This window comes from Gymnoscopelus braueri (genome assembly GCF_963280865.1).
Source record: "Gymnoscopelus braueri genome assembly, chromosome: 9".
NCBI lineage: Eukaryota > Metazoa > Chordata > Actinopteri > Myctophiformes > Myctophidae > Gymnoscopelus > Gymnoscopelus braueri.
Window position 1 is genome coordinate 37,581,591 of NC_137610.1, and position 24,944 is coordinate 37,606,534.

Genomic DNA, 24,944 nt, shown 5'->3' on the forward strand with positions numbered 1-24,944 from the left:
ATTTAGTATTGATTTTCACATCAATTCATTCTGCATTCATCATTTCAGTTTCTTTGATGAGGCACTACATTCTCTTTTTCTCTGCAACCCGTATGTGACTACAACTTGTTCTTGTTTGTTGACTAGAGAGAGAGTGCATGCTTATGTTATGTTATGTAGCATATTACTAAATTGTAGCCAGGGGGGAGGTGTAAGAACATGGAAGAACATGCGTGCACGCTCAGTGGTTGCTATGGTAACGAGACGCAACACGAGTGAGAATTACTTCCCGACGTTGCTTCCTGGAACTACAACTCTTCGCCAAAAGGTTAAAGAAAGGCTTTTGAAAGATATCTTTAGAAATTTTCGAAAAAGATTTGGAAACATCTCTTACTTCACTTGCTGCTATCCGCCTTAATTGTTGGAGCTGATTGTGAAATGCCATTGATCATTAAAGACTACTCATGGACACAGACAGAATCCACTGTTTACATAAATGTACCTTTAAAGGGTACGAAGATTGCGAAAGTGGACGTAATTTCTACAGACGAATATCTAAAGGTAACGTAATCGTTTATTACGCTACAGTCCGACCAGAGCTAGCCTTGGATCAAGACTATCATGTGTATGTTATCGATTTTGACATTTGCATATCTATGATCGTCTTGGGCCCCCATTGTCACTGAACATCCGCCCGTAAAGTCCGTATTTTTCCGAACATGTACAAATGCAAAATATAGGGTGCTTACCCGGTAGCCCCGGATGTTAACTCGGCATTCGGAATCTTTATGCAATGTATTAGTCCGTATTTTTCAATAGACATGTGTTTTAATCCCGTCTGTGCCTGCACGCCATTTTTTTTCTCCTCGTTTACTTCCTGTTTACATCGAGTGTAATACCGGCTTTCACCGGATGCGCCACGTCACTACCGCCCATTGAGGAATACAGGAACTTCCGACAGAATCCGACACAGACGGGATTAAAACACATATATATTGAAAAATACGGACTAATACAGTGCACACTGGTTCGTAATGTCGAGTTAACATCCGGGGCTACAGGGTCAGCACTTTATATGTTTGTTTTGTACATGTACGGAGAAGTGACTCCAGCTCTTTACAGAAAATACATTTTCAGGTGGGTTGCCAATTTCAGCCAATAAGGAGAGAGTATGCTACCTATTTACCAGCTTGAATTTTATAGTGTTCCAGTTCGAATTTTGTCTGCTCACTTCTTTGTCATCACTTCCAATTTCACCTGTTTATCCTGTAACCTGTGTGAGTTCTTTCTCCTAAAATTGGTGGGCCAACCGGAAAATGCATTTTCTATTTAATAAAGACAAGGAGCTGGAGAGACCAACACAACACTCCATAGGAATGAGTATATAGAGTCAGAATCAGAATATAGAGCTATTTAACAATACTTTTTTTAATTAAAGAAAATAAATATCACTTAGCCTACCCTACCTTTCAGTGAAAGTTGCTCAGTCATTTTACTTGAGTTAAAGTAAATGCTTTTAAAACATACATGTATTTAAAATGTAGCCTACATGTTTTTAAACAATGCAAAAAAAGAAAAGAAAATTCATTATAAATATTCAAATCAGATATTTCAATTCATAATGTACTTTTCCCTTCCTATAAATGTAGTGTATGTAGTCTTTAGTTTAACTTTCATCTTTGTACAGGTCCATTTCCCACCCTTCCTGTTTGAAGCTTTCCTGTTTGAACCTATAATTGATGATAAAAGCACTGCAAAGATAGGAAATGGCGTTGCCGTTATCATTCTACAGAAGAGGACCAACAGAATGTGGGAGCATCTTATGATAAGTAACTGTAAGTAAGCACACACTTTTACTGCATTGTACTTGTGACCAATGGACAAAGATCGCCACTGTTAACATGGTAACCTGTTTCAGACAATAAAGAGAAAATGAAAGAAATTAGAGAGAGGGCACTCTTGAAAGACCAGGAGAAGCTGGCAATGGAGTCCAAATCAAAAGCTGCAAAAAGGCAAGAGGAAAAAAAATATGCATTGGAAACAATGATGAGGGTATGTTTCTCATGGACTATTCAGGGCTCTCTGTGCCATTACAATAATTTACAATATGCTTTTAATACTGCCTCTTTCATTGTCATCATCATAATTATTATTGTGTTCAGCTTGACCAGGAAGAGAGAGACAGGATCCAGAAAATGAAAGATGATGAACGTGAGAAAGCAACAGCAGAACTGGAGGCATGGAAGGAGAAAAAAGATGCAATCAAAGAACCCCAAGTCAAAATGCCAAGTCCAAGAACCAACTTGGATAAAACAAATGCATCTTCAGTTGGACTCACAGGCAAATGTGGTAAGAAATGCACTACGTAGTCTAACAGTTGCGTGGTTTCTTTCATAGGGCTGGGTGATATTTCAAACCTTTCCCTCGATTACGATTAATTAACTATTATAAAAAAGAAAATAGCGAAAATAGCAGATCTACACACTCACAAGTCACAACACATCGTGATGCTATTTTCACTATTTTTGAATACCACCTAGTAAATTCAAGAATAATAAAGAGTCAACTGGTTAATCAGACCAATACATTTAGTTGATTATTTAAAAACTATTAAATCTATTAATATCACAAAAACCTCACTTCTCGATTATAAGTCAGTTATTGGTTCTACATATCGGTTTCGATATATTTTCGGTTAATTGCCCAGCCCTAATTTATTTATATCCCTGCATGCAGATCAAAGAAGCAGCAAAGAAGCAAGCGGCAAGAAAAGACAGGTGGATTTGCCTGCTCCGAGATCCTTTGGAACTATTCAACTAAAATTTACCCCTCGAGTTTTCCCCACAGCCCTCAGAGAATCCAGACTGCCAGAAGAGGAAGAGGTGAGGTATTTTTTATCTTCTTTGCCAGGCAGCAGATCCTTGCATGAGTTTTAAAGAGGATTACGTGATAAGGTTTTGGCAGGTTTTATGCAGAGATGGGTGTTGGAAGGCTCTCCTTATATGAAAAAGAGAATTATGGTAACCAATAAAGATGTCTCAAACTTAAGACGTAACCAGAGCTTATTACCAAGCTTTATATACGGTAAGTAAAAGATAAAATAACTTTACAAGACTTAGATGGGGTGAGGGAGTTTAACATTACTATTATTTTAGTGGTTAGGTCAAGGTGAAGAATCTGCCCAGTGCTCACTAATCAGTGAAGCACGGAAAACCGTCAAAAAGTAAGTTGAACACTTGAGAGCCCTTGATAAATACTGCCACATTTTTGACCAAATCTATTTTTGCACAGAATGAGTTAGGTCTATGCACAGCGGATGTCCTATTACTCCCATCTACACACATAATTGACCATGAAAGCTGAAGCTAAATTATATACGAGTTGGAATGCATCATTTCTTTTCCAGAATGAAATTAGCATGAAGTTTATCATTTCAAATATGAACCTCTTTTGTTCAAACAGTGGCTCAAAAAGCAAGCTGAAGCAAGACGTGCAGTAAGTGCAGACCTTGCAGAATTGAAAGACTTGAAGGAGGAAGAGAGGAACCCAGACTGGTTGAAGGAGAAAGGAGAGTACGTGATGCCTCCTCTAGAGCAGAAAAATTCCATGCGTGCATGATTTTGCATAATCAGTTATTTCACTCCATTTTTTCCACAGCAAATATTTTTCAACTGGCAACTATCTGGGTGCAGTAAATGCATATAACCTTGCAATCAAGCTGAACAGAAAGATCCCAGCCTTGTATTCAAACAGGGCTGCCTGTCACCTGAAACTAAGAAATCTTCACAAAGCTATTGAGGATTCCTCCCAGGTCTGTATGGCAGCTATATATGGATGTGTGTCAACCTGCTCTTTATTGCCTATCACAGAACACAACTTGCATTCTTAGTGAATCAAATTGGAAAATAAATAATGAATACACCCACCAATCCTTTTCATCAGGCACTTGATCTACTGACTCCCCCAGTTGCTGACAATGCACCTGCCAGAGCGAGAGCATACGTACGGCGTGGTACGGCTTTCTGTGAGCTGGAGCTCTACACAGAAGGTTTGTAACAGCAGGAGCTAGGCTCCTAGACAATATGCTCGGTTTCATTTCCTTTCTTTATTAAAAATTCTAAATGTCTAGATTTTAGTGTCACATACTGTATCTGAAGAAATAACTTGACATCCAAGAAGTTGGTTATTAACCACTTAGGCCACTTCGTCATGCAACATATACCAAACATTGCCGCTCTACAAGTTAACCATATATAAACTTGGGAATAAGCTCTGGTTACGTCTTAAGTTGTGAGCTTGTAGATCTATTTTTGCTGATAATTCTTTTAACGTTTCCACCTATAATGACATGCATCTAAAGTAACTCAAGAATAGCCGTCCTGTAACCACACCTGTCCTGCTGACCTATTGTACATAATAATGCCAGCTAATATGTTGGGACAATGTTTTTTCAGGCCTTCAGGATTACCAAGCTGCTTTGCTGATTTCTCCTCAAAATGAAGCCCTACAAGCAGACGCTCAAAGAATCAGACTCATTATTCAAGGAAGTGACAGTGTTCTATAGTACATTTTGAGACTTGTTCTGTGACTAGGTGGCTTTTGATCTTTGGTCACATCCACCCAAATAACATGGAGAACGTGGGACTACATTACACCGAATTGATTACTGCAACAAGCAGTAAACCTTGATTTCTTCTAGGTTTTTCATTTGCTATTCCATCATTTTAAGCTTCTATGTCATCTTATAAAAGGAAAAAATCCAAAATAAACAAGCATTTCCAGTAAATAATTGCATTTATTCCATTATCAAACAGTGCAAGGAAGCAGTGTGATGTCAACTGACAATGGCTCAGTATGAGTTGCCTAAAATGTCTTCCCCTGTTAACTTATTGATTTGGAAACAGAATAAATTGCCATATATCAATAATATATAATTTAGATAATTTCACTGACACTGCCAGTGTTTGGGGGTATTTTACACTGGGCCCACATATACTTCAGGTGTTGTGAAGATGATGTGCTCTTGGGGATATGAAGCTCTTCAGGTAAAATGGTCCACCAAAAGAACGGTTTATTGGGGATGTCCAGGAATGGTATTTTGGAGACAAACTGAACTCATTCTCTCAAAAGTATATTAGCACTGCAATCATCTGTGCTGCAGTAAAAGCTAAACAAACACACAAACAGACAGTCTTAGGTCACGTTTAGACGACAACGGTCTCTAGAGAAAACGCCAAAGTGCCGTTGCGTTCTCACTTTTTATTCTGTATTTTAGATGGAGACGCAACAGTGATTGAAAACGCTGTAGTGTGCATGCCAGGTGGCTAGGTGGCGGTGACACGCTGCCAGATAGACCAGTCACGCATGCGTATAGAATCACTTCCGTTCTACTTCCTGACACAGCCGTTTTTTTTACATATTCACCTGTTTCCTAGGCTGTGTGTTTTCCACTTCCTGTCGATTTCATTGGATATCATTGGTCATCTGACCAGTTTCATTGGATTTCATTGGATCAAATCGACAGGAAGTGGAAAACACACAGCCTAGGAAACAGGTGAATACCAATGCAGCGTGGTTCTACGCAGGGTTGCCAGGTCAGCTTATTATGAGAGAGTTTGGGCTTGTTTTGCTGTAAAGTTGCTCGTAAATATTGGTAGTTGCGGGTTTGCGTTTTTTGGGGTTTGTTTCTACACATTCACCGCCATTGATGTAGATTTACGTCAATTTAAAAAACAAGAGGGTGCTCTAGCACAACTTAGGAATGATCCCTTGACTCTGATAGAAGGAATGGACGGATGTGACGTCATCCCAAAAAACGTCCCTTCCGTCCACTCCTATGTTAGGAGTTGTATAAAAACACATCTAGTCGGATTTCTTCTTTTTTTGGTGAAAACAAGCCTTATTCAACGGGCGATGGCAGCAAAATGGCCGATCGCGGTTGCAAAATGTTTGTTCCGGTGGATAGACCAGACCCTCCCCCACCCCCCAGACATTCTTTGTTTACATCCGTGTACACATTGCGGCTCTCCAAAGATCGTCTATATAAAGGTAAAAAACGCTGGCATCAGCAGATGAATTAATTAAATAATACCTGGCAGTGAATGTGTTAAGTGTAGTTGCTTATTTGGGCTTGTTTTCATAGACCTGGTTGCTTATTTCTCTTACAAAATCTGGCAACAATGGTTCTACGGCTCTGCACCAGAGCCGACGTGAACCATGACATCACACGTTTCGCGGATTTCCCTGTGTTGCATGTTTACATAGAGACACGAGGTTGATTGTTTTAAAAGATTTCCACTCTGGAAGGTGGTCTCACTTTGTTACGGTTTCAACCCTTGATAACGCTGTTGCCGTCTAAACGGACGGCATATCTGATATTTCATTTTGCCGTTTTCTCTAGAGACTGTTGTCGTCTAAACGGGGCCTTAGGCAGTGATTCGCAGCAGTTTCTTCTTTCTATAAAAAGGGTGAGTTATACTTAGTTGTCTAAGTGTCTACAAGCTCACAACACATCGTGCTGCCAAGGGCTGTGACCTTGCAGATCTGCCGTTTTTGTTGCGTAAACCATGCACCACTAAGTGTGACTCAGGCTTTAGTTGTTCTTTGTCCAATAATGTCCAGTTCCAACATCTTCTGAACCACCACTGTCTTTAAGAAACTAGGTATCGTTCTTTTCCTTTAGGTGGCAAACTTCTTCTGTCGAACCGGTGCAGGCAACTGAGTAGTAATGTCTAATAAAGGACGCTCCACCACCACCAGAGACAGGTCCTCCAGTAAGCTCACACACAGCAGGTGCTACAGGAAAAAAGGAAATACAAGTTGGTAAATGTTTTCTATATATTATTTACATTCTGTAAATAATTTGAGACATACAAAATAATAGGTTAGTTTGCTAAACTCAAAAAGGATTTTCTTTGTCCATTTTATTATGATATTCTTACCTGGAAGAGCCTGCTTATCTTGAAGGCATGGCTTTGTCTGATCCTGTCCTGCTCTGGCAGACTCTTTAGGGTCATTTGATTGTATAGTATAGTTGTTTCGGCAGGGAGAGGCTGAAGGGAAGAGGATACACACAAAAGGCATGTTTTAAGTCGTGGCTGTAGGGTGGAAATCATTATTTTTAAGAAAAAAAGAAAAAAAAGAACCCATGTTCCAATGGATCCAATGTAGTTATTTTGTAACAAGCTCTTGTTAATACTTTTAATTTGTTCAATATTTATAAAACCCACAGACACTTTCACTTAGGTATGTCTGGGGTGCACACAAAAGCCAGAGTAGACATTAAAATGACCCCAGAAATGTTTTAAAGTGAAACATCTTTCACACAAGATGTGTCTTGTGTGAACTAGCTACATACCAGACTCTGGTCAATGATGCAGAACATGTAAAGGTCATGCAGGATGATGTGGCCGGGGTTTGTGGGACTGTAGGTGACGTGTGTTATGGGCGTGTCCCGCTGGAACCACAGTGGATGCAGGCCTTGTTTCTGGAGTCTTCTACTCCACTCGGTGTACTCCTTCTGTGCTAGGGAGTACTCAAATATCTAGAGGACAGAAAGAAAAGGGAAAACAATCACAGGATTGTACGATTGCTTGAATAGTGCAAAACGTGGTTTTCTTTCGTCTTTACAAGTTCTCTTGTGATGGACATATGAGCTACCGAAGCTTTGTTTTTGTGGGCAGCAGTGGCTCAGGAGATAGAGCGGCCGTCTTGGAATTCCCAGTTTGATTCCTGGCAGATCATGACTGCTTGTCCAAGTGTCCTTGAACGAGACACTGAACCCCTAACTGCTCCCAATGAGCATGCCGGTGGCTTGCATGGTTGCCACCGCTGTGTGAATGGGTGAATGTAAGGCACATTGTAAAGTGCTTTGGATAAAAGGTGCTATACAAATGCACCATTTACCATTTATACCCTGCAGCAAGTGTGGCATTTATCTTTTAACCAGCAAAACACTTAAATAGATTCCCTTTGCCATGGCTTGTCAGTTTTCCATTACATCTTTTCATTACAATATGTAGATTAACTAGTGGCTTGGCCAGAGTGTCCACAGGCACCTAAAGCAAGAGCTGTTATGTAGAGGTCAGCATGAATCTGATAGGCTTTCAGTTTACCCCTACAGGCACATTTTCCGTTCAAGTTGAGAAATTGTGATCATTCATTTCACCGCCACATTTCATGTTGCCTGGAGTGAAATCACTTTTAATTCGCCTCCTCCCATTAACTTTGCATTTGCACACTGCCTCAAAATCTCTCTTCCCCATTTGGTGTGAATGTGCAGCAAGAGTATGTCCACTGTGAATATTGTACATTTTGCCTTTATTAATTAAATAGGCTGTAGTCTATTTAGTCCAAAATAATATTGTTTATTAGATTGTTGTAGTTGTTAGTCGTTATTAATTCATTATATTATTATTAATAATACTAAATATAAATTATGAATGTTATCTAGATTGCACTGGTTCAGTGGATAGGAATGGCTGATTAAAACCGGACAATTGAAATCAAGTCCGCTCTCAACGGCCGCTTGGTCAGATGGCTTTGGCCGAAGATGCTCTTTCGTGTACCATGCCTACGATGATGATCCTAACTGATTCCCACCCCATCGGTATGAAACTCCCCTTGGTGGACACCTTGGCTCAGGTGCACTTGACGGGCTCAACCCCACTTCCGTGTAAATGCTTTTAACTTGTTTTCAATGTTTTAACACATTCCATGCCAGACGTTAATCTCATAATGTACTCACCAGTGCCAACGTGTTATTGTTGTTTTTTTCACGTCGCCATAGACCTTGTTAAAATCCTTAAGATCGAGCTGTGCACTGTCTGTATACATCGGCAACATCTCACTGAATCTACCAGTGAAAACCACGTGTCAAACGGAGCTCCATGGTTGTAGTTAGAGCGGATTACGTTAAACAGTGATATGCGAGGAGAAAAAACTACAAGGAGAAAAATCAGTTTCAGTTTCGTCATTAGAACGAGGGCCGACGCGATCGGCAAAACCGGATCCCAAATAATTCTGTTTCCGGTTTTCAAACCGGAACCGGAAATGGATAAAAAAATCCAAAAGTGCACCTGGGAAAAAATCAACGCGAACCGGCGGTTCGCGATTGGCACGCTGCGGCTTTAAATAGGTTCGCGTAGATCTACGCGATTGGCATTCAATGTGTTAATGGTGTTTTCCACATGGTCCACATTATGCCTGAGGTGTCACATTCTCATTCCAACTCATCACATTTGATCTCCCAACTCACATTGGTCAAATGTGGCGAGTTGGGATGAGAATATGTTGTGAAAATCCTTTTATTAATTGGCACCACGGTTATTGACATCAAACAAGGTCCGAACACTGTGGCTCCCTCAAGTGACTTATTTCGGCATCCACCAAAAGAGTGAAGTTTTGAGCCAGAGCTCTTCTTCAGACACACTACGGGTACAGAGACATTTCCACAGGAAGCCTGTTAGCGATTTCTAGCAATGCTAATGGAAACAAATGGTATAAGCTAGCCAGTATCAGTTTATTTTCTATTTCTGGTGCCCATTACACACCTGTAATGTTTTGTGACTGCACCTAGCACACTTGTGATGCTACTGCGTTGGCTAATAATATCTGTCCACAGACATGAACATTACAAGACACAAAGTGAAAACAATACGAGCCACGCTGTTACAGCTGGTAATAAACCATTGATGTTTTTGAAATGGCAGATTTTGAATGTGTTTACCTGTTGGTCAGCGTGCACCATGAACAGATTGCCTGTTGTGGGGTGGATAGCCATAGCAGTGGGACAGGAGCTGTGTGCTGGAACTTTACAATGAAGCTGTGCACGCACACACACACACACACACACACACAAACACACACAGAGAGTGAAGGGTCACTACTGTAGTTGTTGTATAAAAAGGAATGAACTACAGGCACTCATAATCAGTATGAATGAACCCAGGTACAGAGTAAAAACTATTAAGTCTTAACTCACCTTTTGTGTGTGTAGGTTGTAGACGTGGATGTGGCAGTCAGTATTAGCGGTAGCTAGCCATTTTCCATCCTCACTGGCAAACATCAGGTGAATTGCCTGTTTTGAGCCTGGGGACAAAAAGAGACCCACACTAGAGCTGTAAGAATTGGCCAACAATGACTTTCGAATATTCCTTTTAAAATGTGGGTTCGATCCATTCAAACCTATCGAATGTAAATCATTTTTAATATAAAATAATGTATGCAGTAAGACTTAATTCAAACACGGCTGTGATCTCACGAGACCAGCTGCTGTTTAAGGTTACATGCGTCCAGAGTCTTGCGAGAACTCACGCGGCAGTTATTTTATTTTAATTTGAACCTTAATTTTTATAGTCAAACACTTTTATTTTCAATATTCAAAGGAATATTCGAATAAAGAATATTCATTGACAGCCTTAGAACACACACTCGTAAATTCAAGTCAGTCAATGTTGCCTTACGCATGAGTGTCTCACCTTGCTTTGTTGGCTTTAGGGTGTGCAAATACTTGCACTCCGACTGGCTGAGAGCCACAACAATGACTGAAGACTGGCTAGAGGACGCAAAGAGTTTGGAGGAGTCTGGGGAGAAGCAGAGCTGGTGGGCAGAGCGAAGGACCTTTGGCAGCTTGGACACCTAGAGGCAGGAAGAGAGAGAGAGCTCACACACTGTACCGTAGAATAGTACATACACTGATATGCACCAAATATATTCCAAACTCAGTGTTTAAATGCTGGTCAGTAGGTATATGGATAAAGAGCCAATTTAGACATAGACTTTATGGATATGCAGTTTATGGTTTGTCAGTCTCACCTTATTGATGCTGATGTTATTGTTGTCGTACTGTATTCTGTAAAGGCGAACACTGGAGACAGTCGAGTATGCTAACCAGCCTCCACACGGAGACAGAGAACTGGAGCAAATATGGTCATCTCCCTGAGGGGGTCACATCACAAACAATGATTTATGGGTTTCAATATTCTCAATGTTTCAAATATGAACATATCAATAGACTAACACCCCAATAAGTATAGAACAAGTAAAAACAAAAATAGAAACATCTGGAGAAATCTGCTGCCCATTTCTTAAGTACTTCAAGTGTTTTTTGGAATGTAAAAGGTCCAACAAGGTTAGACTATGTCAGGATTATAAAGTGAGCCGAGTACAGACCTTTCTCTTCAGGTGAATGAGTTTCTCTGGTTGTCTCTTCACAGGTAGACTGTCTCCAGGCTTTCCTGGCAACACATAAACCACAATATTTAAATGCCGATGCTCACAGGAAGAAATACAGACCTACTACTTATGCAGATGAATATCTAGGGTTTATGATGGCCTGCCCATTCACTTCCCTCTGCTGCATGTGTGTTTTTCCTCACCATGTCCATCACTCTCTCCCACTCTCCATAGCTCTAGATGGCCAGGGAATTGGAAGAGAAGCATTCCTGATTTCTTCCCACAGGACACCAAGCTTCTCTACGGGGAAGATTGTAGGAAAGGGTCAAGTCATTATGGAATAACATCGGTTTACAGGAGATGTTGACTTTTCCTGCCTATTCTATACTTACATGGGGGAATAGGATTTTGCGCAGCGCTGCTTCTTCAGTCCTCTTCTCTACTTTGTCCAGCAGAGGTCTCACCACCAGCTGAGTGTCCATCCCTGAGGGAGACATAGTGCTGACAGTCATCCAGTCATCCACAATTTATTGGAAAAATGAAAACCCCATAATAAAGTGATTTCAATGCAACAAAAAAACTTTTACAACCTGAAATGTGTTATTGATTAAACAATATTATCTCCTGGCATCCTTTCCAAGGAAAAATGTAATCACTGGTACATTATTCATCTACTGTACTGAACTGTCACTTAAATACAAAAGAGGCATGTACATTTGCAATATAATGGCAGCTCCCATTAATATCCTCAACCTACAAATGGATAGCAAATTTCTGATACTGACCTCCAGAGACCACTGCTGTTTCAGTGTGAGCCAGGGCCCGGACATCATGTGTGTGGTTCTTGAAGGTCCTGGTTCTGACCCATGCATTGTCTTGCTGGCCCATGGTTGGGGGGAGGAATTGGAACTGGATTACAGTGCCCTCTGATGTCCCAGCTATTAGACTGCTCTCATCCTGTTGGTCCCACATTTACACAAACAAGGAATTTAATGAGAATATAAGCCTAACTTCTAGTACCTTACCCACAAGAATAAAAATAACCAATCTACAAGCTCCCAAAGCGTGTGAGCTTGTAGATCTGCTATTTTTGTAGAATTTATTTTATAAAAAAATTCAACTATAATGACATGCCCAAAATTGGACCGCCAGGGTAGTCAAGGAAGACATGAATACACATTCTCTCACAAAATACTAGTCTAAAATCTGGAGTCTTATGGTGCAGATAAATGTAAGTGGAGTGAATCGCTTTCACCACCACCTGTTTACCACTAGGGGGCATATTTCTACAATGCAAGCTTTATTTAAATGTTTAATCCCCCAGGAGAACCAATGAACTCGAACACCGCATGACTAATCTAAAAATTCTGATGCTCGCCTCACCTGCTCAACTGCATTGATGGGCCTGCACAATTAAGAATTTCCCCCAAGTTACTTGTAATGTAACAATAAAGTTTGATTCTGATCACCAATCCCACAATCTGTGCAGGACTGCCGCCTACTTCCATAGAAAATGTATTTGCTTCACTACACTTAAAACTTAGAATGCTTTAACAAACCATCACCATGTTAATAACCATAACAGTGCAGACTGTATCGTCTGCATTTCAAAGGCCATTTCAATTATCACATGCTCACCTGTGAGACAGCCAGAGCCAGGACATCCCACTTGGTTACCATGTGAGTTTTCACCAGCGTGCCAGAGAGGCCGTCCCACACCTGGACCTTTCCTGCCGAGTCCCCGCTGACGATGGTGTGGTCGGACAGGAAGGCCACGCTCCAGACCACCACCTCTATGTTCTTGGATGCACCGACATTTCTGTCCACCAGGAGCCTGTGGGTGGCGTGGCCTGAAGAACACAGTAAAAAGAGCAAAGTATTTCAGGCAGGGGTGCTGGCATGGAAAATGACATAGGGGGACAATAATGTGGGCGTGGTCACAAGGTGGGCGTGGCCAGACAATGACATCAGGAAGTCCGCTGTGAGATTAGACAACTCCAGACAAGTGTACAAAATAATGTAACCAAATGGACTGCTCTGTGTTTAATTAACTGCAATAAGCACGCGTGTAATGTGTTGGTAGAAACAATTGTGAACGGCTCTCTGGATAAGAACCACATTGATTCCCCCTGTATGTATGAATGAATGAACCATTGTAAAGCGCTTTGAGTAAGTTTGAGTACTTAGAAAAGCGCCATAAAAATGCAATTCATCATTATTATTATTATTATATCTAAGATGGTGTCCAAAGTCCGGCCCGCGGGCCATTTGCGGCCCGAGGACAAATTTTATACGGCCCTTGGCTTCATTCCTAAATTGTATTATGAACGGCCTGCCTGCACCTTCAAAAAAAAAAAAAGATTTATAAAAGTGAAAGTTGCATTTTCCTCCTTCGCCTCAGGATGGCAGCACCTTCTCTAGCTCTTGCTTAACCCTAAAACCGAAATGAAGGGTGTTTTCATATTTTCTAATTTGGCCCCCTTTGAAAAAGGTTTGGACACCACTGTTGAATCTAGGACAACATTAAAAGAACGGCTACTGAAAGTGCCAAAGTGGAAGTAGTGCCCACTGCCCAGCCCTGCTAAGACCAATCCTATTCCACTGCAGTTTGTTGTTGAGCTCACCTGACTTAACATCAAAGACTCTGATCATGTCCATCATGCCAGCAGCCATCAGTGTTCCAGAAGGATGCCAAGACAGAGAGATAATACGACCTAGGACAACATCAAAACTAATTAAATTAAAGAAATTTCACAAAGTCACACACACAAAAAGAGAAATTAAACATTATGTGGTATACAAGAACCAAGAAAATGTAACGTCCTCATTAAGAAACATTTTCCGTTCTAATCATTTAATCTGTGTATGATCATGTATATAATCATGTTATGGGAAAATATTTAGCATCATGCACGCAATATGAATGTAAAACAATACAATTTATTCTGCTCAAACACCATGCTTGTGAATTTACTTTTATATACTTACTTTTCTGTCTGTCCAAGACTCTTTCAAACTGAATGTCCTCTTCCAGTATTTGATACAACTTCACTGTCCCATCCTCACAACCAATCTGCCAAAACATTAAAATAATTGTACATTTATTCATTATTATAGACTATCAAGGCAATGAGGTCATATACTAAAGTCTGACAGATGTTAGTACATTAGCGCTAAAACTGAAATTAAACTGACAAATATTAAACATGTGGTTAAATGAAATGTCCATCCAGTGCAGTGGACTGTACATGCGATGACTGACTGACCGCCAAGTGTGTCCCCTGGCTGTTGCTGCTGATGGTCCAGATAGGTCCTCCATAAGCCTCCACCGAGTACCTGGGCTTCAGGTTCTCGAGGTCATACTCTGTGATCTGTCCATTCAAACCAGCACTGAACAGACGCCCTCCCACGTAGCACAGAGCTTCAACGGTCCTGCCATCCTGCCCTGGGATCACCTGAACCACAAGCACATTGCACAATAAACCTGCCGTTAATGAACCTTTTAAGACCTGAAGCTTCTACAAATGCCTTCTAAAATCAGTAGTTCCCACACTTCTTTAGAGAATGTTGGAATGACAGTTCATGTTATGAGGTGCAGCTCTATAATATCCCCAAAATAGGTACAGTCCTTTCACAGCAGACTGCACAGATAAAACGAGCAACAGGCTATGTCAACTCAAAGATCTTTCAAAAATGTTCAAATATAGCAGATGTGCAAGCTTGCAGCGTGGCACGAAGTGACACGCTGTGAGCTTGTATATCTGCCATTTTTAAATAGACAACGCAAAAATCTAAAATGACACCGATGCTTTCCCGGTTTTAATGGGTTAAACCCTCTAGGTCTTAGTGAAACGGACCCGAGTTGCAACTCCTTTTGTGTGCTCTTTTCCGTCTACACCAAATCACTTCGCCAAAGATAGCCGATGCCGATGAGCGATCTACTTGTAGATCGGCTATCTTTGACGAATGCTCCCCCCACAATAGCGATGTTTGGTTCAAGTGGTTAATGCCGCAAAGCAATTCATATTACTCATTATTAACCACTTTTAACGTGCCATTATAGGCAAAATGTGTGATAAATAGAGCTCAAGTCATTGGATTCTCATACGAGGATGTGAACAGTCTGGGCCATTTGAGCAGTGGTTCCCAACATTGTCTGGATCTGGGGCCACAAACACTTTCAAGATTTTCAAGTCTGACCATGGTGGTCAGATGGGCGTGCATTTTCACAACATGTTTATTTTAATGATCCTTCAATTGATTGTGTTCCAGCTTGGATCAATAGAACTAACGTAGTACACTATCGGTATCGCAATGAAAACACATTTCTCAAGGTTTTAAAGAAAAACCTACCTAGACTTTTTATATTATCAATATAAAAGAGCCAATTATTTGGCAGCCCACCTGCAATATCCTGACGGCCCAGTGCCCACAGGTTGAGAATCACTGTTCTAGAAGTTTACATTATTTTAAAATGTGAAATATTGTGACATCTTGTCATCTGGTTCCTCCTACCTTCTCTTGAATGTAGCTATCTTTGAAGTTGAAGATCTCCACGGAGCCATCAGCTCGGGCCAGGGCCAGCCTGTGTGTGTGAGCATTGAAAGCCATGGCTCTGATGGCACTGGGCATGTAGTCAAAGAAGCGCACCCGGTGCACTTTGAATTCACCCATCGTTGTCACCGATCTAGGAAAATAAACACTTATAAGTATAATGTACAGTCAAATCCTTAGTGTTAATGTGGTATTAAATGTAAGTTATTTTAAACAATCTGCATGGTAAGACTATGTTAATAAAATATGACTAGTACATCTGTGGTTGGGGGGGGTGGTCTCCCTACTCTTCCAATTGATCAATTTAGACCCTGCTGGTGTCCGATAGGACATGTACTGGTTGACAAGTAGTACAACCTCAAGCCCATAAGCCATCTCCCCTGGGCAAACACAGTGACTCTCTCTCTTGATAAGAGGTAGAAGTTTGTACTTCGGATTGCAGCTTTACTGTAACACCCAGGATGTTACAGTGTGTATCAACCATCAACATGTGGTTCTCCATCAGGTATAATGTGCTTCAGTGGTGTAAAGTAACTAAGTACATTTTATTTTTAAGTATTTTTACTTTCTTCAGTATTTACAATGTTCACTACTTTTACCCCACTACATCTCAGAGGAAAATATTGTACTTTTACTCCGCTACAATTACATGAAAACTTAAGTAACAATTTATTTTGTAGATTTAGATTATTACAAAATACACTAACCACGTCAGCCCTGTGCTGTAGATATTTAGGCCATTTGAAAATAGCAGATCTACAAGCTCACAATGCCTTGCGAGCTTGTAGATATGCTATTTTAAAAATATTTTTCTAAACTTGAGAAATGGGACATTCTACACAATGAGTAGTTATACTTTTGGTACTTCAGCATATTTTTATGTCAATACTTTTGTACTTTTACTCAAGTACATTTTGAATATGGGACTTCTACTTGTAACAGACTAGTATTTGTACATAGCAGTATTGATACTTTTACTTAAGTAAAACATTTGAGTACTTTTTCCAGCACTGCAGGTACGTGTTCATCACTCTGCTGTAAGCAGTGATCCAGGGTACTTACTGCTAATGCTAGCAAATAATACACACTCTTTAAAGTCAAGCACACTTAGCACAGACAACTATATATGTGAGGCTATTACCGGTATTTATTTCATAGCGTTTATACTCACGTAACGAAGCCTTTTAATGTGAAATGTCTTTACTTCTTACTAACTTCCACAGCAACCAGATCCATGCGTGAAAACAAGAAGAACCGACACCACGTTGGAGCACTTTGAACCGGATGTGAATCTGTGCGCGAACCCGGAAACTCGTCACGAACGTGACCATTACAAACTCCGCCCAGCTGGCGGGAAAGTCACACAGCGACGTTACATTACTGTTGTATTCTAGTCTAGAAAATATAATAATATCATTTTTATCAGACCGCTGACTGAGGCCAGGATCAGATACATTGCTGCTGTTTGGCTGTTTCTACTGTACTTTAGCAGTAAGTTATAGTAACCAGTCCACCTTCAAAGATCTTCATCATCACACGTCAGGACTATGGTTCAAATAGTTGTACGGTAAGAGTGTCAAAAATATCGCTTTTGTCATCTGTTTGTCATCTGTCATCTAAAATCTCACTTATTATAATTGTGCCGTGGGGCCCTGTAGCCCTGAAACATATATCATATTAACTTATTATTACATATAAGTGAAGGACCACTTCACCCATTTTCAAATCCACCCATTGCTGAAGCTCCCGAGATGGACTAGTGCAAGTGAAATGTTTGTGACCAGTAATGTATCCACCTTTCATGCCGTATTTAGGAAGTTTATCATGTTTAGATTCATGTGTAGACTGATAAGGTATTCCTGATAAGGTATTCCTGTTTATATGATGTTTTGCATAGTAGTGTATATTTGTCTGTCATTTATGTTTCGATGAATTGAGTAGTAGTACAAGTACAAAGGACCCCAATGGAAACAAGCCATAGGCTTTCTTGGGTTTAAAATCCTCTTAGCAGACCTTGCATTGAACTGTACTTTCCTGTGCTTTTTTTTGCAAACTGCTAATAAAGTGTTCAATCAATCAATCAATCAATCCTCATGCTTCTGGAAACACTGGAGGCAATGTTTATGTTTTGAATTGATCTGGGCTTTATGGAGTGAAATCAGTCTGGTACTCTCAGGCTATCTCTGTGTTGTATCTGTTTGTTTTTTATATGGACCTATTGTGTCTGAAATAAAGTTTATCATCATATATTCATATAGTTGGTCCTCACTAATGCTCATTATAAAATGTCACAATATCTGTATCTGTATACTCACTCTGTGTCTTGGTCTTGTCTTACACCTGTAGGCCTGCAGTAGAAATCATCCTGCATTGCAATACTGTTCTAAGTCTAACGTCTAAGCATTATGTAGGTTGATCCCATTGAATCCATGACAGAGTGCTGTGTCCTACCTTCCTGTAGGAGCAGTGTGGACGGTAAGAGCCTGCCAGAGTGGCTCCTGGTGGAACTTCAGGGAGAGGTGGTGTCCAGGCAGGACTCTGGACTAGCTGGAAATGTAATGGGAGACATGCTCTATACCAAGGAGGTAATAAACACATCCTGTACAGGGGTTGACACTAACGGATGCCAGGCTGCCCGTGGCAAGTAAATAAAACGTTCAGGCAAGTGGAGTTTGCTTTCAGGTTGCCCGACAGGCAAGTGCATTCCGTCTTCATTAAATATTATTGGCTGTTCATGACGAACAATGCTAGCTTTTTACAACTAGCAGTTGCACTAATTCTGTTTTTCAAAATGACTGTCGCCACTCGGCAATTATCGATTGGATTTAACATTAATTTGTTGCTACAAGCATACATTTTACCTATCATTTTATAATGGAGGATTTACTTTTCGGGCAAGTGGGCATGACCTTTGGGCAAGTAGAACATGACCTGTACTTGGCTGACGGGAAAGTGTCTCTGAAACCTTAGTGTCAACCCCTGATGTTGTTACTAAGTTGCCACCTTCCTTATCATCCCTCCATTCTCTCTTCTTATTGTCCCATCGCCCATCATGTACGGTAGTATGTTCTTCACTCTGCTCTCCTCCCGCTATCAGGGGGTGCCAATACTGATTGTGGGGCATCACATCCTGTATGGGAAGATGGTGAAACTGGAGAAACCCTTTGCTGTCCTCAGTAAACATCCTGGCCACACGCACAATGCTGGGAGCAGCAATGACGACGGCGAGCCCATGGACACGGAACAGCAAGACTCGGCCACCACCTCTTACTCCGTCTCTGCCCTCGTCAAGAGGAAGCTCATTTTTAAGACGCGCCCCAAACCTATCATTACTAATGTACCTAAGAAGGTGTAGCGCCACAGTGGAGGTAGAAACAATGAAACGGACTGTGTGCAGTAGAGTGTTGATAGGTTGGTACGTTTTGTATTGCTGGTGGGCCTGCCTGATATTGTGGTGTGCTGCAACAAACAACATCTTCTGTATGTGAGACAACAGGCTTGCCCAGTTAAAGCTGGAATTGTAATGTGGAGTTTCCATGGTGAGTGCAGGACATTGACACTAGGTGGCAGCAGATTACTTTCCTACAGACCGTGGAGGGGAAATGCTTTGGGTTAACCAAGAGCATAGATATGAAGCTTTCTCTCTAAAATATCAGGTTTCTCTGTTCCCTTTATATAAAATTTGTCTTGAGATTTAGTGTTTTAGCCATTTAATATTCCCCAAAACACAATTACATCCCTGCCCAAAATATTGCTAATTTGTCAGCAGAGGTATTAAGATTATTTATAAAGTAATGCTTTTCAACATGGCTATCCCTTTTGGAACAGAGCTCTGCATATATTTATAGGGTAAGGATAATTGAATACAAAGTAGGAATAAGAATATGACATTGTCTTTATTCAGAAAGAAAACAACATACAGGCTTTCAATGACTGTAAATGTTGAAAATAATGCTTTAGGTACAAAACCGTATTTCTTTAATTTCTGTCTAATGTGTACATTAATACATTTTGAGTTGCCATATCCTGTTGCTTGTTTTATCTGTGCAGTCTGCTGTGAAAGGAATGTACCTAATTTTGGGAATATTATAGAGCTGCACCTCATAGCATGAACTGTCATTCCAACATTCTCTAAGAAGTAAGTATTGACATACTCTCATATCTCTTTAAACTAGTACGGTTTGAGAATTGGCATCCAAACACTGTTGAAATGAACACTGATATTCTTGTAAGCATAATCTAACGTTAAACTACTACCATTATTTGTGTACAGATCCTCCAAGTTTGTGCTACAATTATAGGTAACCCCCCCAACCCCAGAATATTTTTCATATCTACAGTACACAAAATATATTACTTTTAGAATATTTCTGAAATGTAAACCTCATAGGTAAGCTACCAGAGCTGGTTGGCTTGGCTCAACAATTCTGTGACAAAAACAATGTCTTGTTCACGTCGAAATAAAAATATCTGAAATTAAATAAAGCTTAAATATCCAAACCAGTCTCACGAGAGCTTTTCCATTATGTCAGAGGCAATCACAGACACTGTGATTGACAATTGATTTTGACACAAGTCCCTTTCAATGCAAGCGCCCTGAAAATACTTGGTGAAATGCAGGTCTGCCCCAGTCCCGCATCAGATTTGGTGTTAAAAGGTGCTCGTTTAACATGGCTAACAGATGGACAAGGATAGGAATCAAGCAAGCAGCTTGGGCAAACTCCACTTGAACTGTGAGTGCGTCAGGAAAATAGTCCTCCCTTCTTTCTATTGATATGTTGCACTTCACTTATATCAGTGAACATATGCTTGCTAACAGAAGCATTGCACACATTCATTTCATTACGAGCATAGCATACATGGAATTGGATAAGACCAGACTAGAACAGGCAGCTGTATGATTATAAATATTTTCAACGTTTAGCTCAGTTCTTGAGAATTCTTTACTCTACTGGTTTCTGCAGTGTATATTTACAGTATGTTGAGTGTTTGATAAGGGTGGTTCCCTTCACCCCCGCATCCATGCTGACATATTATGACCATAGAAACCCCCCTACCCCACCCACTGCTGCACTGTGCTGACTGAAGGGACCAATTCATTCAGCTGCAGTGAAAACTCCTCCCTTTCCTCAGTGCTCAGGTACCTCCTCAATATACATTCACAAACACACAAACAGCTCACACATAATGTGCACCAGCACACAGTCAACGTGTTTTTAAATTCATGCCTAAAACCATTTTGGAAAAATTCAAGGCTAAGGTCCTTTACCTGGAGTTATTTTTTTCTTTTCTTCACATGACTTCATGCTGGTTTGAAGGAAGATACAGAAAAGTCATGTGGTCTTTATTTAGGGGTACCGAGCGGAAGGATTCCCATATGCAGATCTACAAAGGCCAGATATGCGGTTGTTTGTAGTGATGCAGTAGCCTACAAAATCGAAAGCTGGGAAAACTATAACATCCAGTCAGTGATCACCGTAAGGAAATCAATATACTGTAGAAAAGAAAAATGCTTTTCATTTCAGTACTACAAATTGTATGTTCTTAGCAAAATGCATTATATATTGCACCGTTTCATAAAGATTCACGTCAGCTTAGAAAAGTGGATAAACCTTTATGTAGGGTTGCCTCCGACTGCATTTGACGGTTTAAGAGAGAAATTGGCAGTTTGAGTATATTGACTGAAGATCTACAGTAAGTTGTTCACAAATGAGACTATACAGTGTCCAGTTGTCTCAATGTGTGGAATGAACAGGACAGGGTACTGTGTTTCTGTTTATATTCTCCTTGGTTCCTCCTCCCACATTAAACTGTTTGAAACACCATGTCAGGGGCTTAATGCCTGTGGCTAGTTAAGTTTGAGGATGCAGTTTTTAGCTGCTCAGTAGAAGAAGTTGATTCACAGCCAAACCAAATGCTGCAAAGCAGAACAGTTGCTGCCAGAGGCCAACACGTCGTATACCTCCAGTGAACCCACTGACACAAGGGATAAGAAACGATGGAAGAACAGAAGCCTCATCAGCTTCAACATGTGCAGCACAAGACATCACGTCCATACAGTATATTGTAGATTTTTGTCACAGGCATTTTTCCACACTTGCTCCAACAGTTTCTTGAAAATGCATTTCTTTCACAATGAAGAACATGGAATAAATTGCAAATATAAACAAGTTATTATTAACTTGGAAAAAGGACATGTGAAGGAAGAAACAAGGAAGTCACTTGGTAATGGGTAGTTCTCTATTTGGTATGAATGGGACAATTGTGCCCCCAAAAAAGAAAGAATTCATAATGAATTAGGAAAAATCCCATCTCTATGTCTAGAGATGGAAATCTTCCATCGTAATTGTAACACAACTTCCACTGTTGGTCGACTATATCAGAAAGACTAACTAACTAACCCGGTAAACAAACATTTATCTTTTGTGTCTTGTTTGCATGTTCAAGTATCAACTTAGAGAGCCCTGCTTGAAATAAAAATGTATACACATATCTAGCACAATGGTGGAAACTTCCACAGACTAAAACAAAAATGAAGTTTCAATGTAGACACTATACTATGATATGCTAAAGCTTGATAAAACAAAATGGGACTCGCATGGAAAAGTAATTACGTGCTGTTTGAAACATGCCATTTATGACAGGAACCGGAACCGCCTGAAATGTTAATAGAATCCCAGATGTTTTGGAATTATGCAAAATTTTGATGAAAAGATTACATTGCTAAAGCCATCGCTGTGAAAGAGGCCACATTACTTGAAAATGTAAAGGCAGGGTTTCTAAAAATGTTCTTGCTCACTTCAGAAAGTTTCTCTTTGGTCATCAGTCTTACCAGTGTAAATGAAGGAATGAATGAAAAATGGACACAAATATTCTAAGTTATACAACTGTGTCCAGTAATGAAAATTTCAGGTGTTGTAGAAACATGATTTGGCACCTTCACAATCTATAAAAGTGCCTGTAGAAAAATACACCGGATCGCTGAATAGAACCATAATTTGTCACAGGTTCCTGTATATTGATAATGAGACCATGACCTCATTAGTTCCACTTTTTGACCCTGCTCAACAGCACCAAAAATATAACTATGTTATACCGTATGTGTAGAAATGTTAGATTGTCTATATTGATAAATGATAACTGCATTACAAAAATACAACTGTTGGAGGTTATTGTGCCATTTGTGGCCAATGACAACTACATAGGTAAATGTCTCAGAACATGAGTCTCATCTGGAGCCTGAAGCATAATTTATGCTTCATCGTATGAACGCATGGCTCGCTGAAAATGACTGATTTTCAAATAATCTTTGTATGATCACATCACGTTGTCTAAGTGAAAATAAGTTATTATCAGTGAGCAACAGGGTCGTATGGCATAGTACAGTATATATTAGGCTTAACCATTCAAGCTATCGCAGTCTCATCATGACAAAGTCAGTTTGTTTTTACATTCAACTGCTCTCTAGTTTGACAGTTTCACATTCTTTTCAAAGCTGGTTTATTGGAAACTTCCCTAAAGTCCCTTTCATTTTGAGGATCCATTCCATTTAGTGACACTGTCAGTTAGTACACTTTCTCAAGCCAGTTTTATCTCTTTATCTTCACGTGAAACTGAAGAGATTTCATAATTTTGAGAGGAATATGACATTAAAGCACTGTCTCATCTCAGGCAAAGAGAGCACAAGTGACCTAAGGGACACTGTAGTACTGTAGGTCCATTTGAGGTCAATGTCCATTAGCTCACTTTGGTGTGATGTGTGCTTTATATTTACGAGAAGCCCAATACCACACCAACACTGCTGTACTATTTTGTCACAGATTGCACAGCTAACTTGAACCCATATACTGTACTGCACTGTCTATGGTCCTTCTGAGCGTAGTTCCAGCAGCACAGGTGCATGAACAGGCCAGTACTGTGTTGCCTGGACGCAGTTCAGTTTGGTTTTGCAGTGTGAAGCACCAGTGTGATGTAAGAAGGAGACATGTACTTCTCCGATCATCTCAGAGTTAAGTCGGTCGGTCAGAGTTGCTTCTCATAGGATCAAATACCTTTTTTTTTTAGCACCATTGATAAAGACATGATAAAGGCATGAGAGTGTTGCTGGATAATAGGACTCACACTGTACCAGCGGCTGTAGCTATCAGTTCACAGGTCAGCAGAACCCTATTAGAATTACACAGCAGTAAAACACTGTGCAGGGTCTTGCTGCTATACCTACGCCTCTGCATATGGCAGGTGATACTGTTCCTCTCTCTTGTTGCAGCGCTTGGCTACAATGGCCAGGTAAAGTACCAGCAAAATGACCCAGTAGCAGGCATAGAGTATCGTCCCCGCTATCAACAACGCTTTCTCTGTCTCATTGAATGGCTCCTGCGTCTCGCAATAAATTGTGTAGGCCACTCCCCCGAGCAGCACGAGCACCCACACCGTGACGGGCACAGCACCAATGAAGTTGACCACGATCTTCCTTCGGCCCGATGTGCCCCATCCAGCCTTGTTGATGGTGAGCAAGGCGAAGATCTTGGCAGGGAGAAGGCTGGTCATGTAGAGGAGGGAATAAAGCGACATGAAGATCATCACGAGGCTGCCCCGGAGGAAGCAGGCATACGTGGCCTTCACCATCCCGACCAGCTGAACCGTCAGCAGGAACAGCAAAATGTTCCACAGCCTCCCTCGGTAGAACAGGTGGATAACGGTAGCGACCAGGAAGAAAGGGAAGAAGCCGGTGACCACAGATTCATAGGTCATCCAGAGGCTGTGCTTGTGGAACCACAGGGCATTGTAGAGCCACTCACGGAAGTACGATTTGCTCCAACGCGTCTGCTGGTTGAGCCAACGCAGGTAATGCGTGGGCGTCTCAGTCTGGCACTGTGAGCGCGCTGTGAACTTTGTCTTGTAGCCGTAGCTCAGCACGCGGTTGGTGAGGTGGCGGTCGTCGCCGAAGCTGCACTTGGAGCCCAGGAAGGTCTGGTGGTACCAAGGCTCCAGGAAGCGCTGAAGCAGAGAGTTGCGGTACATTCCCAGCGGGCCGCTGATGCACTGGACACAGCCGAAGTATGACTGACAGGCCCGCTCTATGTTGAAGGCCATCCAGTACCGAACACTGCTTAGGAACGAGATCCATGAGTCGTACTTATTGAGGATCTGGAGAAAGAGAAGAGAAGAGAAGAGAAGAGAAGAGAAGAGAAGAGAAGAGAAGAGAAGAGAAGAGAAGAGAAGAGAAGAGAAGAGAA

The 24,944-nt window shown here is 40.8% G+C and overlaps 4 protein-coding genes across 4 annotated transcripts in view; 2 read left to right on the forward strand and 2 right to left on the reverse strand.

The window, feature by feature from the left end:
* Positions 1 to 417: 417 nt before the first annotated feature.
* On the forward strand, positions 418 to 5,618 carry dnaaf4 (dynein axonemal assembly factor 4; the record flags this gene model as incomplete). The annotated part of the gene is made up of 10 exons (XM_080436787.1): positions 418 to 540; positions 1,667 to 1,814; positions 1,898 to 2,031; positions 2,142 to 2,328; positions 2,716 to 2,861; positions 3,442 to 3,551; positions 3,637 to 3,790; positions 3,922 to 4,027; positions 4,434 to 5,384; positions 5,527 to 5,618. The coding sequence occupies 9 exons, from the start codon at positions 418 to 420 to the stop codon at positions 4,541 to 4,543; spliced, it is 1,218 nt and encodes a 405-aa protein (XP_080292913.1). The 3' UTR covers positions 4,544 to 5,384; positions 5,527 to 5,618.
* Positions 5,540 to 16,993, reverse strand: utp4 (UTP4 small subunit processome component). The gene is made up of 17 exons (XM_080436785.1): positions 16,880 to 16,993; positions 15,670 to 15,841; positions 14,421 to 14,609; positions 14,143 to 14,227; positions 13,779 to 13,868; positions 12,793 to 13,004; positions 11,940 to 12,111; positions 11,547 to 11,638; positions 11,358 to 11,454; positions 11,152 to 11,216; positions 10,795 to 10,917; positions 10,458 to 10,617; positions 9,962 to 10,068; positions 9,707 to 9,802; positions 7,337 to 7,522; positions 6,921 to 7,031; positions 5,540 to 6,774 (listed from the first exon to the last, which is right to left on the reverse strand). Exons 2-17 carry the CDS (start codon positions 15,826 to 15,828, stop codon positions 6,658 to 6,660), a joined length of 2,061 nt encoding a protein of 686 aa, XP_080292911.1. The 5' UTR covers positions 15,829 to 15,841; positions 16,880 to 16,993; the 3' UTR covers positions 5,540 to 6,657.
* Positions 16,994 to 17,061: 68 nt separating this feature from the next.
* chtf8 (CTF8, chromosome transmission fidelity factor 8 homolog) lies at positions 17,062 to 19,732 on the forward strand. Its single transcript, XM_080438701.1, has 3 exons — positions 17,062 to 17,275; positions 18,170 to 18,293; positions 18,806 to 19,732. Exons 1-3 carry the CDS (start codon positions 17,256 to 17,258, stop codon positions 19,061 to 19,063), a joined length of 402 nt encoding a protein of 133 aa, XP_080294827.1. The 5' UTR covers positions 17,062 to 17,255; the 3' UTR covers positions 19,064 to 19,732.
* Positions 19,733 to 19,871: 139 nt separating this feature from the next.
* has3 (hyaluronan synthase 3) overlaps positions 19,872 to 24,944 on the reverse strand; it is a 13,096-nt gene continuing 8,023 nt past the window's right edge. The window contains exon 5 of the mRNA XM_080438700.1: positions 19,872 to 24,855. Coding sequence (XP_080294826.1) covers positions 23,926 to 24,855 — 930 coding nt within the window. The 3' untranslated portion in view covers positions 19,872 to 23,925. The remainder of the gene's footprint in view (positions 24,856 to 24,944) is intronic.

Excerpts from the sequence above, each read along its gene's own strand:
- utp4 (XM_080436785.1), bottom strand. The coding sequence starts at position 15,828 with ATGGGTGAATTCAAAGTGCACCGGGTGCGCTTCTTTGACTACATGCCC. Across the intron at positions 7,523-9,706 it reads TGGTGCACGCTGACCAACAG|ATATTTGAGTACTCCCTAGC; the intron begins GTAAACACATTC and ends TCTGTCCTCTAG. Across the intron at positions 6,775-6,920 it reads AGATAAGCAGGCTCTTCCAG|CACCTGCTGTGTGTGAGCTT; the intron begins GTAAGAATATCA and ends TTTTTCCTGTAG.
- chtf8 (XM_080438701.1), top strand. The coding sequence starts at position 17,256 with ATGGTTCAAATAGTTGTACG. Across the intron at positions 17,276-18,169 it reads ATGGTTCAAATAGTTGTACG|GAGCAGTGTGGACGGTAAGA; the intron begins GTAAGAGTGTCA and ends ACCTTCCTGTAG. Across the intron at positions 18,294-18,805 it reads ACATGCTCTATACCAAGGAG|GGGGTGCCAATACTGATTGT; the intron begins GTAATAAACACA and ends TCCCGCTATCAG.